Raw genomic sequence first — 15,726 nt, forward strand, 5'->3', positions numbered from 1 at the left:
ATGGCAATACTGTGAGCCTCTGTTTCCTCGTTCTCATGTAAATTCCTTAAGTGTAATACCCTGGTGGACAACAGGCCAATCAGAAGACAAAACAAACTGTGACAAGACTCACGGGCCATGCCCTATGCATTTGCATGTATACCAAATTTGGGTGGTTCATTCGGACCTGATGAGCAGCCATGTCATCAAGCACTGAGATCATAAAAAAGCTTTGAGATCAAAAAAATTAATAAGCTTGCCTCATGCTGCACTTGATAAGCAACATTTTCTAGTGATACAACAATGATAATTTTCCTCCCCTAGTTATTTTTAAGTGTACATTTCACTTTCTATGTATGTATGACTTTTATTTTGAAAACGTGAGCACCAATTTTCTTACTGTGCGATACTGGGCAACGACAGCATGAGGCACGTTCAAACTGGCCTCAGGTCGCAAAATGCAAGATTTACAGATTATACATGTATTCATTTCCACTCTGAGAAGGTGGTTTAAGGTATCTTTAGTTACGTCTTTTGTTAATTTTTTGTGTTTATTGTGAAATTTGATGCGTATGTTTCAGCAAACATGTGTAGGCTGCTGAATCATGTCAAATAACTCAACTGTCATCTGTTTATGCAGGCATAATATTAATTCCTAACTGTGTTTTCTTTGACTATAGCTTCAAAATACAAAACTATACCTCTCTACTCTTTTTTTTATTAAGTTTGATTATAATTTAGCCTTCATCCACGACAGATCTGGTTAGCAAAATGGGTTAACATTACTCTGATTGGGTTTATATTTGTCCGTATTCAGCGTACATCATGCTGTGTGTGTGTCTTCTGTAATGCTGGGTTTACACTAGACACGGAAGAAGCATCAAGCGCGAGTAATTTACATATCAAGTCAATGCAAAGATGCGAATAGACATCCTGCGGTGCGATACGTGGGAATGAGGCGGCGCGAATTGCGTGAATGAAGCGGCACGAGTTGAGCGTTTTGCTCAATTGACGCACGTAACTTGTGTTTCGCGCAAATCACTTGAGTTCGAAAATCTGAACTTCTGCAGACATTTGCAATGCCTTAACCAATCAGGAGCTTGCTCTTGTAGGGGAATGATTATAACGTAGCGCCTTTTGTTGGTGTCCCGGGAGAAAATCCCCTTGCCAACACCAAGAGCAGTTCATCAAACTGGGCTCGGCTCAGTAGGAAGCACTGCTGAAAGCTTCCATTATCCAGGTTAAGTTACTGGAGGAGCTCATGAGCTCACAGAGCAGGGTGCACCTCTGAAAGGATCTAGTGCTAGATATTTTCTCAATAAAATCCATGTTAGCCATTTAGCAATGAAGTCACCGGGCAGACAGAAACCCTGCCTATCACACGAAACCGCATCTGTTGTAAAGTGAATTTGATGCACGAATGAAGAGAGTAAACTCAATGTTCACGCATTTATTTATGCATGAATAGCGTCATTTATCCGTGCTTGCTGCATCTGGTGTGAACACAGCTCATTAATATTAACGACATGAGCCATATATGGTCAATCATGGACCTTCTGATTCGACGGGTATTTTATGTAGTAATAAATGATCTTAGAAAACCGTTTCTGGAGATTTTTGGATTTTACTGAAGTTGTAGATATCAGAGAACAATTAAACTTATTAACAAATAAAGTATATGGCACCTTTAAAATGTTCATTTGTCTTCAGCAACTCATACAGGCAGCAATTCAACAGGGAAGTGAATGTGGTGTGAAGGCCAAGTATTTTGACCCATACTCTTTGAGTTTGACCCATCCATAGTGCACATAGTTAATTGTCAGCCAAATTTTATAATCGTGAACTATTAATTGTACTTTAGTTGTATTGTACTTCTGTTTATAGTAATATCAATTTAATGCTATCATTTTATTGTCCCATCGTTTTTTTATTTTACTATTGACATACAAGTGCATTGAACTGTCACTTTTTATACTGTCGTTCTGCAGTTCAATACATAGTACAATGTATGGTACATTTAAACATTGTATTGTGCATGTCTTATTTTTAATCTATTGCATGTTATATTGTTCTGTCTATACTACTGTTAACCTTCTATTACTTTCATTTGGTATACTGTTTTGTCAATTGTTGTACCTTTCATGCTATTCTATGTATATATTAAATTACATAGCAATAGTACTGACATGATATGTTGATAATATGTTTGTTTATTTTTAGTTTTGATATATGTTATGCTTTATCAATGCCACATTGTATGTACTATCTTCTGAAATGCATCCAAAAAAGTTTTTAAACAAGCTCTATTTTCTGTCTTTTTTATTCTATGTGCACTCTCTCTCTCTCTCTGGATCTCATCTTGCAGCAGGGGTCAGCCAAAGGTATGCTTTCTTTTCTTTCTGATATGAACATGCTTGCTTCATAAAAAAAAGAGAGTTTGACATGAATAGGACTAACATAAACACAAAGTAACCTTATTTATCTCACATTCTCTCTCCTTTCTCCAGACCTTCGCCTATGACTACTGTTTTTGGTCGATGGATGAGTCAGAGACAGAGAAGTTTGCAGGTCAGTTTCTGGAAGCGCTACTTTATGCAGCCAGATTGTTTATGTCCTGGTTCAGTACCAAGTATTTCATCTGTATCTTCTTGTTTTGATTTGTTAGTTCATTCCCTGGTGCTGGTGGTGCTAGTAAAGATAAGGTTATGTTTACACATCAAGTTTGCCTGTACTGTGTGTCACCTTAAGGTTGACGGTAAAATTAGAGTCAAAGTCATAGTGCTCGTTCTGCAGGACGAATTTAATTTAAATTAATTTTTAGACAAATAATGCAATTTTTTTAGGGACATTATTTTCACGAAAAAAAAATCTTTCAAGTTTCAGTAGTGCATTCATAGATTTTATTTTTGAGGATTTTTTTTCCTTTTTGAAAAAGAGTTTTCATTGGTCAGGATAACTAGGATAAAGGATTTTAAATAGCAAGTAAAGGCACATCAGGGAAATTTGTGTTTATAAGTGGTCTATGTATAGGAAATAATTGTAGAAAAATAAAATGTTTTTTATATTATTGAAGAAGTGTGTAACACCTTAAAATAATGGTGCTTAAGTTGATGTTAAAAGTATTTACTAACATAAACAAATCATTAGCTGTACGTTGATCATGGTTTTTGTTTAACTTTGTTACGTTAGATAATATTGTTTATGTTGTATAAGGTTAGTTCGTGTTAACTCACTGCGCATTAACTAATTTTCACTAGCACAATTTTAGATTTTAATAATGCATCAGTTAATGTTGAACTTTGGTTAATAAATGTTAGTAAATACATTAACATGAACTAATGGACCATTATTCCAAAGTGTTACCGAAGTTTGAGATGCTACATAAGGTGGAAGTAATGCGTGTTTAGAAGTGTTATAACGCATGAATGTATTCTTTTTATTTAAATTTGATTTATGTTTATGGGTTTTTGTTTATGTTGTGTTATTTTATTTATGTTTTTTTTTTTTGTGTGAACCCCAGGAAGACTAGCAGTGCCTTTGGTCATAGCTAATAGGGATCTAAATAAATACAAATTATTCAAATTATTTTGAAAAGCATTATTATTATTATTATTATTATTATTATTATTATTATTATTATTTTAGCTTTTTATTAACAAAGCCTTGGATGGTTCTACTGTTTTCCCCAGTTTCTCTCCTTTACATAATGAATGTGAAGACACGGTCAAGCTTACTTTTAGTGCCATAACCTTAGTTTAGATTAATTGTCACTTTAGATTGACACATTGAAATGCTCCTCACAGGTTTTCTGTCAGATTTACCCCTCAAGACTAAAATCCTAATTGTCATTCAATCATATTTTCCAGGTCAAGATGTAGTGTTTCAGTGCCTTGGGGAGAGTCTTTTGCACAATGCCTTTCAGGGTTACAACGCCTGTATTTTTGCATATGGGCAGACTGGTGAGTAATGCTTTGTACACGTGACCTTTCAGTGTTTTTTCTTTTTAGCCAATCATATTTTTAACACGCTAGAATCCTAACCATGCCTAATTATTTTTAGAAATAATTATTTATATTAAGCAACACAAGAACGTGTATTTTCCTCCAGGATCGGGAAAGTCGTACACCATGATGGGTTCGGTTGACCAGCCCGGCTTGATCCCCAGACTGTGTAGTTCCCTGTTTGAAAGGACTGTACTACACCAGCGAGAGGAAGAAAGCTTCACAGTGGAAGTCTCTTATATGGAAATCTACAATGAGAAAGTCCGGGACCTGCTTGACCCCAAAGGGTGAAGCCTATTGTGTCATACGTTTAATCTCGGAGCCGTACCCTGCTGTAGACGTCCGTCTTACACAATATCTGTTTGCTTTTTTCCCACAGGAGTCGACAGGCCTTGAGAGTGAGAGAACATAAAGTTTTGGGGCCTTATGTGGATGGTCTGTCCAGGCTTGCGGTAGAAAGTTACAAGGTAACATAATAGGAGGAAAATAGCTTTAATGGTGGAATGACATGCACACACTTCGCATAATCACTGACCTCTTACCTCTTTTACAATATATTCAGTCATTCAGTTGGTCATGTGGCTTATTTATCCTCTCATTGGGCCTGTAGTTGATGCTAAGTAAATCCTACTTGAGGAATGTTAGTAGTCCGCTCACAAGACGGCATGTCACTGTTGAAGTTTTAGGTATTAGGGGACTGTAAATCATTATAGATCAGGGGACGGGAACCATTATTTAGCAAAGAGCCATTTCTGATAGTTTTTTTGTTTTTTTTGGCAATACATTTTTTTATGTGTGTGCGTGTTTATATATATTTTAATCTGTATATCTTCAACTGTAACTTTTACAGTTGAAGTCAGAATTATTAGCCCCCCTAGATTATTAGCCCCCTGTTTGTTTGTTTGTTTATTTTTTTCCAATTTCTGTTTAACGGAGAGAAGAATTTTTCAACACATTTCTAAACATAAAAGTTTTAATAACTCATTTCTAATAACTGATTTATTTCATCTTTGCCATGATGACAGTAAATAATATTTGACTAGATATTTTTCAACACAGTTCTATAGAGCTTAAAGTGACATTTAAAGGTGTAACTAGGTTAATTAGGTTCACTAGGCAGGATAGGGCAGTAAGGCAAGGTTATATAAAAATATAGCTTAAAGGGGCTAATAATTATGACCTTAAAATCGAACATTAAAATTAAAAACTGCTTTTATTCTAGCCGAAATAAAAAAATAAGACTTTCTCCGGAAGAAAAAATATTATTAGACATACCATGAAAATTTCCTTGCTCCGTTAAACATCATTTGGGAGACATCTAAAAAAGAAAAAAAAAAATTAAAGGGGGGGCTAATTCTTCTGACTTTAACTGTATATACTTATACACTATTAACTATAAATAATACTGGTTTAAACAAAACAAAAACAAACAAATATGAAGCATCACATGTTGAGCAAGTCTATGAATGAAAAGCAGCAGTCCTTTTTTCTAAAAAGAAGCACAATTTAATATGAAGAAACATTTTACTTGTTAAAAAACACTGTTACTTCAAATAATTCAAAATAAAGTATTGTTGTAAAAAAATAAATGAATGAAAAGTGATTCCAGTCCAGGAGACTTCAAAACAAGCAGAATAATTTATTGAGACTTGTTGGTTAGTCTGCAGTCATACAGCGTTTTTAAGAAGTCCATGAGTCTGTAAGAACTTATAGGAGTCACTTAAAAGGTCTACAGTCTGCAAGTTCTATCACAAGTGAGATTTGAGACAAAGCTGTGCGGTCTATAATGTGCTCTTAGGAGGAGGGGAGTGGCTATGTGGAGATGGGTAAACAAAGTATGCAAATGAAGTAGGTAGGTAGGTGAATAAAATTGCCAAGCCACTGACCACACAAGTTTATCAACAAAGGGGTTTATTTGGCCTGAAAGTGTCACCTGAAGACATAGGCAGAGTCGTAATAACCCTGCCTATAGTATTTTGCATCACTCTGGCTCAGCCAGTAGTCAGGAAGGTTTAATGTCCCTCATGGCTGGGTTGTTACGGTTTCACATGAAATTATAGAATTAAAAACTAAAGACTATACATTCTTCAGTTATATGAATTTTGAAAATGCACATAAAACCATAAGCGCATAAATATAAACATTTTATTTGATTAAAAAAGATGTGCATAAACTAAGATGGAAACACTTTTACCAAACAAATTCCAGTATGTGCATTACAAAAGGTCATGTGATGTTGTTGTAAGAGATAATGTGATAACAAAATTGTGTGAATAGACAAACCAGCGGGTTGAGCACATTGTAAAACAATGTTGTTTTGGTCATTCTAAAATGCCTTAACTTGTTTAATATTAGAGTTATTAAGGTCATTATTAATGACCTCCAGAATCAAGAGCGTCTGTGCTCCGCGTCTCACCCTTTTATAACGCCACTACATGTTCATTGCGTGTCAGGATTGCCTTCCAAGGCACAAGTCATCTATAAAATGAAGAAAAGATTCACACAGCTTCTCCTACCGCAGCAAATTTTGTTTTTAACCTTTGTTAATATTTGGCGCCAGTTAATCGGGAAGTGGCAATTTTTGTTCTCTTTGACTCTTTGGATTTAAATGCTGCTTTATTCGCTCGACTTTTATTCAATATTCTTGTTTTGTGCATAAAGTTAATTTGCATTTTTGGATGGAAACATAGCTATTGTGACTAGTTTTAAAGAACAAAAATCCTATTTTAGTATTATTTATAAAATAAAGGGCAAACAACGTATGTTTCTGTGGTAATCCTGTGCATATGAATGCCGGTTATTTGCTGTTTTATTGGAGTTGCGATTCAAGTTAATCTACAGCGCCACACACATGCATTGGTTGAGAAATCTTTTTATTGTAAGTTTTGAGTTTTTATTCATCTTGCTGTAATTAATAATACAATTCAATATTTTAAAATATTATTGAAGGGAGACAGCTGGAGAGCCACATATTTTTGGTCAAAGAGCCACATGTGGCTCACGAGCCATATGTTCCCTACCACTGTTTAAATTCTGCCCAGATTCTGCAAAAAGCAGAATGGGGAAATATGGAAATTGTTTTTTGCCTTATGTATAATAGGTATTATATTTAAGCATTAAAATACCAATATATATTGGATTTAAGTTATAAAATATTTTGGGTTAATCTGTTCATCTAAAATTAAATCCTTTTTATGGAACTCCAAAGTGGTGTAATTTTTATTACCATTAATAGTTTTGATTAGTTTAAATAATTAATTAATGTTTTGGTAATTTTATTTTTTCTATTATACTTTTATCGTAGCGATTGTTTTTTTTTTTTTTTTTTCTTTTAAATAACAGGTAAATTTTTGTAATTATATATAATACAGAAACATTTACATCTATCTGAAATAAGTTTAAAAGGTAAAACATTTTGTTTTATTTTAGCTGGAAAAAATAAAAATAAATCTTTTTATGCTTTTAAAGGTCTCTCGAAGTGCTTTGAAATGTGCATTTTTTTATTCAACGTTTGACGTAATCTTAATTGAAACATGAAGATGGGTGGATACTAGAGAAGATTTGATTGGTCATGATGTGATGAGAAACTAAAGTATGAGGTGACGTGAATAAAACTGTTAATCCATTTATGCAGAAGTGACAAACTTAAGGCTTTACATGTTTATATCAGTATTATTTCTTCTAAACGGGAATTTTGTCACTGTTTTGGTGCTTACTAACTGATAGATAGCCTAAAACCTAACAATACTAACTTCTAAAAAACTTTATCTTAGTTTTATGAGACATTTAAATTGTATTTTTAATTATCCATAATAACACTATTCTACATTCAAAAGATGCACAATAAGTCCTGTTTCAGTTCAAAATCTAAAAGCTGTTTCTTTGCAGTAACCATAATTCATTTATTTTCCCTGCCTCATTTTTAGAGAACTTTTTGTTTTCTTTTTTATTTACAAAATATAAATGTGCATACGTGTTCTGTTGTTCTGACCTTTTAAAGCATATTTGAGATTCTAATCATATCCCTTTCTCCAACCCACAGGACATCGAGTCCTTGATGTCTGAGGGGAATAAATCCCGCACTGTGGCGGCCACCAATATGAATGAGGAGAGCAGTCGTTCACATGCGGTTTTCAATATCATCCTCACACACACTCTGAAGGACCTGCAGTCAGGGGTAAGGACACACTTACACACACTGTTCTGAAGCCCTCAGCTGATTTTCATAGATTAAGATTTAGATGCGAGATAGGACTAGTGTAAAATCACTTAAATGGGTCAGACACTACACATTTGAAGCATGACGTCTTTTCAAAGTTCACTTTTAATGTTACTTAAAGTTCTGTCACCATAAAAAAGTCATGGCCATTTTTCCATTTCGATTTTACTACTTTACATTCTCTATGTAAATCATCTCCTTTATAAATGGCAAGTCTTTGCACGGTCGAGGCTAGGTCAAATTTCTAAATCTTGAACAAATAACATGCAAACTTCGCTGGTTATATGTTAATATGCTTATAATTTGGCTACCGTGAACGCTGATTTACTTTTTCATACTAATTTTAGCTATTATAAAAAGTCTTGGAGGACTGTACATGATAGAATATTTGGAAAACTGTGTTTTCCCTGATGCATTATGCTTTAAAGGGATAGTCCACTCAAAATGAAAATAAACTAACAATTTAAACCCTTTTGTGGTTTAAAACCTTCAAGTTTCTTTTTTCTATTGAACACAAAAGAAGATATTTTGAAGAACGCTGAAAATCTGTAACAAATGACTTCCATACAGTGCATCCATGGGATCTTCATTCTTTCTTTTTGGCTTAGTCCCTTTATTAATCAGGGGTCGCCACAGCGGATTGAACCGCCAACTTATCCAGCCTTTGTTTTGCGTAGCGGATGCCCTTCCAGCCACAACCCAACACTGGGAAACAGCCATGCAGGCTTACATTGACACACATATAATACTGCCAATTTAGCTTATTCAGTTCACCATGTCTTTGGGCTGTGGGGGAAACCAGAGCACCCGGAGGAAACCCACGCGAACACGGGTAGAACATGCAAACTCCACACAGAAATGCCAACTGACTTAACCGGAACTCGAACCAGCGACCTTCTTGCTGTGAGGAAACAGCGCTACCCACCGCGCCACTGTGCTGCCCTCTTCTGCTGCGTCTTGCCCTCTTCTGCCCAGGATCTTAAAAAGTCTTACATTAAAAAAAAGTAAGCCATTAAAGTCTTAAATAAGTAACTTGAATATAGTCTTGCAGTTCTAGAAACATGTTCAATTCTTCTATTTCCAACACCCTACGATTTACCAACAATCCATTTAAAAAAAAAATCGTTCTTTTTTTTATTCTGACTCTTTAAAAACAGTCTTTATCTCTATTTACCAATATGCTTTTATCATATTCCTTACAATAATATTATTTGTTTAAAAGTTCTTCATATATGTATAAACAATATATGGTCACGACACTGACCTGGACAGACTGTATAGATCACAGTTGTCAAATTCAGTTCCTAGAGGGCCGCAGCTCTTCACAGTTTATTTTCAATCCTAATTAAACAAACCTGATTAAACTAATAGAGTCCTTCAGATGTGTTTGAAACCTACAGATTAATATGTTGAAGGCTTGGAACTAAAATGTGCAGAGCTGCGGCTGTCCAGGAACTGGATTTGACACCTGTGGTTAAAATTAATATAGTTTTTTATTATAATTTTTCATGCGTAATGGCCTTAAAAAGGTCTTTAAAAGTCTTAAATTAAACTTGGTGACACCTGCAAAAACCCTGTCTATAGTAGGAAAAAAACGGCTACAATGGAAGCCAACGATTACAGTTTTTCAACATTCTTCAAAAGTTTTCCCTGATGCATTATGCTTTAAAGGGATAGTTCACTCAAAAATGAAAATAAACTAAAAATTTACTCACTCTTGTGTGCTTTAAAACTTTCAAGTTTCTTTCTTCTGTTGAACACAACAGAATGGAAGCCAACGGTTACAGTTTTTCAACTTTCTTCAAAATATCTTCCTATTTGAAAAAGATTAAGAAACTAAAACAGGAACATTAAAGGGTCTGAATGTTCAGTTTTGGGTTAACTACCCCTTTAAATGTTTAACGTTTAATTTGGGGATAGTCTTGCTTCTGTTTGCTGATAAAACTCAACTCTTGTAATGTCCTCAGGAAATAAAGCCAAGCACTGCAGGATTTAAAGGTCGAGAGATGAGTCATTGTGTCCAGCCCTGATGATCTCATAGATGCACGTGTCTGAGTGCTTTTTATCAGCTGATGCGGACCTGTGCTGGCATAATACAGCGATTAGTCTCAAATGTTCCTCTTAGCATTTTACACCACCCTTGCTTTTGATCTTTACACTTAGCATTATTATAGGTTACTGCATAATTGGTTTCATGCATGCAACTACCTAGATCTTAGCAGCTGAAAATGTCAAAGAATGTTTGGAAATAGTCAATTAAATAAAATGTGCAATTAAGTGCAGAAACCCTCCCTTATCTGCTTTATCGTGAGCTCATGCAAAAGGCAGGAAAATTGATGAATAAATGATAGAGTGTCCGGGTTTAGATGTCAGCTGATCTCCTCCGGCGCTGGCCTGGTGTCACTGTGCTTTTCTTTTGTGCCGTATGTCACGATCACCTGACTCTACTCGTGTCCAGTCCCTTATCTATTATTCATCAGGGTCTGGATTGTGCTGGTCGCTCAACAGGTTCAAGACTTGCAGCAGAGATCTTAACTTAGCATGTTAGCACTATGTAAGTAAGTCAAATGAATTTATGTAGCATCTTTCATAGACAAGAAGTCACAAAGTGTTTTGCAGTAAAATAAAACATACAGTTGAATTCAGAATTATTAGATTATTAGCCTACCTGCTATTTTTCCAAATTTCTGTGCAAGAGAAAGATTTTTCAACACATTTCTAAACATAATAGTTTAATTAGCTAATTTCTAATAACAGATTTCTTTTATCTTTGCCATGATTATAGTACATGATATTTTACTTGATATTTTTCAAAATACTAGTATTCAGCTTGGAGTGCAATTTAAAAGCTTAATAAGGTTAATCAGGCAAGTCATTTGCTACATCTCCATCCACCTATTTTCATGTGTATTTTGGATATGTGCATAAAACATTGATGGAAAACCAAGATGCACATCAATTTTGAAAATGCACATGAAAAACGTATGTGCACAACTGAGTAGGATTAACTTTTTATTCGATAAGATGTGCATAAACTATGATGGAAACACTTTTACTGAGCAAATTCCAGTATGTGCATTAAAAAAGGTCATGTGATTTTGTTATAAGAGATCATGTGATGATAAAAGTGTGTGTGAATGGATAAACCAGCAAGCTGAGCAAACTGAAATGACATCTGAAATGTTTTGGTCATTCTAAAATGCCCTAATGTTATTTTATTATTAATTACCTCCAGAACTGTCAAGAGTGTCTGTGTTCCGTGTCTCACGCCTTCAAACGTAACCACGGGTTCATTGCATTTCCTCATTTGTCTTCTGAGCAATAGTATCTGGATGCAGCCTCTATGATGCAAGCTGAGATTGCATCACTTAGCGATGCAATGTCAGACACAATGCACTCAATGGAGCTAGTGACGTCACTGTGACGGGTAGGGTTAGGGGTGGGTTTAAGTGAGCACATTAAAAAGCATTGGATGCAGCTCAGATTGCACTGCATCAAGTCTGCAGCCAGACCGCTCTCCTTCTGAGGCGCAAGTCATTTATTAAATAAAAAAAGATTCATGCAGCTTCTCCTACCTTAATAAATTGAAATTTTTACTGTTGATATTTGGCGGCAGTCAATCAGGAGTTGAGGACTTTGTTAGTATTGACTCGTTGGATGTAAACTGCTTTATTAGCATGTCTTTTATGCAATATTCCAGTTTTGCCCATAAATTCAGTTCGCATCACTGTATGGAACCATAGCTAGTGTATAAAAGTGGTTTGTTCTGTAGAAAATCTAACATATATATCGAAATATTACTAAAGTGGGCTTATAATTTTGACCATAAAATGTTTATTTTTATTTAAATAAATAAGACTATCTCTAGTAGAAAAAATATTATAGTAAATACTTACTTAATTCAGTAATTTTAACAAATGTAGGCCTAATCAGGTTTAAATCCAAGTAAAAGTACAATAAAAGTTTACTTTGCCCATTGTATAGTTAATCAAAAGATGTCTCTAAATGTTAAAGAGTTCTCAATGCTAGAAGGAGAGAGCTCCAGAGACTGTAGACTGCAGTTCAGTTGTCTTGGTTCTTTTGGTCAATACAAACAAAGAAAATTTGACGTTTAGTCCTGGTTCAATTAGCGTTTGTTAGAGTTTTTTTATTTTTTATTTTTTATTTAAAGGGACGGTTTAAATCAAAATTTACAGTTGTCATAATTTACTCAATCGTCACTTGTTCCAAACCTGTTTGACTTCCTTTCTTTTGTTGAACTCAAAAAGATAATATTTTGAAGAAAGCTGTAAAAAAACACAGTTGTTTTTTAAAATGTATATATTTTTAAATGTTCAACAGAATAAAGAAGCTCATAAAGATTTGGGATCAATTTAGGGAGAAGTAAATAGTGACGATTTTTATTTTTGGGTGAACTATCTCTTTAAAGATGAAAACAACAACAACAAAAAGGCGTCTATGAATGTACTTGTTTTGTATATGTACATTTGTTGTTATTTTTATCATTTGAGAACTCATGAACAGCTTATACAATATCAAAGAGTCAAAACAGCTTCAGGAATTATAAAAGCACATAGACATTGATCTGCTGCAGCAAAACGTGTTTTTGATGACCGCTCTGACTATGACAATAAAAGTCAGGTTTTCATTGAATTCAATTCAGTTCAAGTTTATTTGAACATTATTGAACATTTTATCAATTATTATTGTTCCTATGCAGCTTTGCAAAAGGCGTGTTTTTTTGCATTACAATCAGAAAAAAAGGAAGGTGTGAGTAGGGTGGACAGTACAGCTGTCAAGAATATTTATATAAATTCATTCATTCATTCTTTCATTCATTTTTTTTTTCTTTTCGGCTTAGTCCCTTTATTAATCTGGGGTCGCCACAGAGGAATGAACCACCAACTTATCAAGCATATGTTTTACCCAGCGGATGCCCTTCCAGTTGCAACCCATCACTCCTTCACACACACACTCATACACTAGGGACAATTTAGCCTACCCAATTCACCTGTACCACACGTTTTTGGATTTGTGGGGGAAACCGAAGCACCCAGAGGAAGCCCATGCAAACATGGGGAGAACATGCAAACTCCACACAAAAATGCCAACTAAGCCAGCCGGGGCTTGAACCAGCAACCTTCTTGTTCTGAGGCGATTGTGCTACCCATTGCGCCATTGTGCTGCCCATTTATATAAATATATATCAATATAATGTACTTTTGAAAAAGCTGATATCTATCCTATTCTTTATTCTATTTATTTTTTTAAATATTTATTTTAGTTACCTTATTGAGACTTTGTAAAATTGATATTGATTGTTTATTAAAAAAAGTTTCTGGTTAATACAGAGAGGAAAGAGTGTTTCCCACTATTAAGTCTTAAAAAAATACTTAAATAGTTTTTCCATGGGAGCAAGATGTCTTAATATCATATGATCATGGCATTGCTTTTTGTGAGAAGTTGTTTCCTTATTCATCTCTTTCATTATAAAGTGATGCGAATGTGTAATTTCTGTGCTTCAAGCTCAGAAAGCCTGTTGAAACTTGCGCTAAATTCACACAGGGTGTCGGCGATCATCGTGAGGCACCGCAGCACAAAACAGCTTAATTTAAGATGCTATTTAGTGTGATTATTTCTGGGTGTAATGCTATTATATTAAAAAATGTCTTACACTCATAAAAACCTGCACTAATCCTGACTCACCTGTGTGTAGCAAGCTGTTAATTGTGCAAAGTTTTAGACTTTACATCTACTTATGTTGTTTTTAGTTGATTTAGACCACTCACTCAAATTTAACTCAATAACAAAGCATTCTCTCAAGGGTTTGTTTCAATTAAACCATAAGTGTAAACACACGGTAAAACAGAGCAATGTAGAAGTTTTAGCTTGTTCTTCATGCTCACACATCAGGCCAAGCCCTTATGTATGAAGTGTTTGTCAGCTCATCCTTCTTTAAGGTTGTGTGTGATTGTGTTTTTCCAGCATAGTCATCAGCGCTGTGCTTTTGCATGCTGTGGTTTCCCATGCAAACAGCTCTGTGAGGATATGAGACTGCTGGAGAGGCAGGAAGGGCAATGCATTACCTCTGATTTCCATATTCTTTTGTATTCAAATCTATTTTTACCACATGATGGAAAATGGCTTGAGATTTTAACATGGTCCATGCATGACGATATCAACTTGATTCTGCTCAACACTAATGTTTTCTTTCAGCGTTTGCTTTGCAATTACAAAAATATTCTTAGAGGTTAATAATGTGTATTTGCGAGAATGATTTGAGCAGTTTGCAGACTGTTGCTATGGGGTTCTGAGGATGATAAGCCATGCATCTGGTGTGCGACTGAGGGAACACTTACACTATGCTATCGGAACCGTGCCCAGCCCTGTGTCCCGATTTGTTTGAGAAGTGTGAATGCTCTGAATCAGGCTCAGGTGTGGCTTCCGGTTGGAAGAGATGTTCCAGAGCGCGGTTTACTTGGGTTCAGCTTGTAGTGTGTGCAAAGTGCGCCTAAGCCTGAAACCGAAGACAAGACGTGACTTTTAAAGGACTGTTTCATATGGACTTATTTATCATTCTTATTGTTTAATGAACTCAAACTGTCGTAGATTAAAGACGCAAACCCCTCACTGCACGACCGCTACACTTTCAGCAAACCTTGTAGTTCCTGTAGCACGAGGACTTTATGATTGTTTATGAGCATCAAAGGTGGCTGGTTTGTTTGGCGAAACTGCGTGTCACTGCATCTCAAACGACTAAAACGATATAAAGAAATGTCCTTTGTGCTGAGCGAGAGTGTATCTTAAACTGAATAGCACATCCTCGATGACGTAAGTGTGCTCAGGCCCGAACGCGATGTGAGTGCGGGCTGTCAGGGAAGACTGGAGGGTGTACAAGCATGCTTCGGCCCGGTTCAAGGCAATTGTACAGTACATAGTGTGAGTATGCCCTGACTTTAGGCCCTGTTTACACCTAATACGGTTTAGTTTCAAACACATACATTTTGCTACGGTTATTTCTTCTGTCCACACTACCCCGGAGCTTCGAGTGCTGAAAATGGAGCATTTTGAAAATGCTGAAGAGGCTGTTTTCATTTTAAAACACTGCTGCTCCGTGTTAGTGTGGATATGGGGTAAAACAGAGACATTTGAAAACGGAGGCATGGCTGCAGACATTCGCCTGATCTGATCTGATTGAGGCTTTTCACTCAATATTAAGTAGCCTACACAAAGTTCAGTCTTGCATCCTCTCCTTGTAAGTTTAGACTTTGGAAGTTTTATATGGAAAACAAACTCCAGAGGACACATTGGGTAAATCTTCAAAGGGAACAGTGTACTCTATAACCTCATTGGCATCACCCATCACTCTTAACAATAAAATGAAAACATGATTTAAGGAACTACCTATTTTCATTTTGATATTAACATCCTAATAGACACCAAAAATAATGAGGTGTTGTGTAGCTACATATTTATATGAGCGTCATCTTCACTTTATGCATATTAATAGACAAACAGAGCCTATAA

General features: G+C 35.4%; 1 protein-coding gene across 5 annotated transcripts in view; it reads left to right on the forward strand.

The window, feature by feature from the left end:
* Positions 1-15,726, forward strand: part of kif13ba (kinesin family member 13Ba) — a 91,316-nt gene that overhangs the window by 33,451 nt on the left and 42,139 nt on the right. For 4 of the 5 annotated variants that reach the window (XM_005169867.5, XM_005169869.5, XM_695118.8 and 1 more), the window contains exons 3-8: positions 2,345-2,360; positions 2,487-2,547; positions 3,846-3,938; positions 4,087-4,267; positions 4,360-4,447; positions 8,023-8,157. In XM_005169867.5, coding sequence (XP_005169924.1) covers positions 2,345-2,360; positions 2,487-2,547; positions 3,846-3,938; positions 4,087-4,267; positions 4,360-4,447; positions 8,023-8,157 — 574 coding nt within the window. The remainder of the gene's footprint in view (positions 1-2,344; positions 2,361-2,486; positions 2,548-3,845; positions 3,939-4,086; positions 4,268-4,359; positions 4,448-8,022; positions 8,158-15,726) is intronic. The other variant, XM_017351794.3, reaches the window with a different exon arrangement.

The sequence above is a fragment of the Danio rerio genome, chromosome 17 (genome assembly GCF_049306965.1).
Source record: "Danio rerio strain Tuebingen ecotype United States chromosome 17, GRCz12tu, whole genome shotgun sequence".
NCBI classification, from domain to species: domain Eukaryota; kingdom Metazoa; phylum Chordata; class Actinopteri; order Cypriniformes; family Danionidae; genus Danio; species Danio rerio.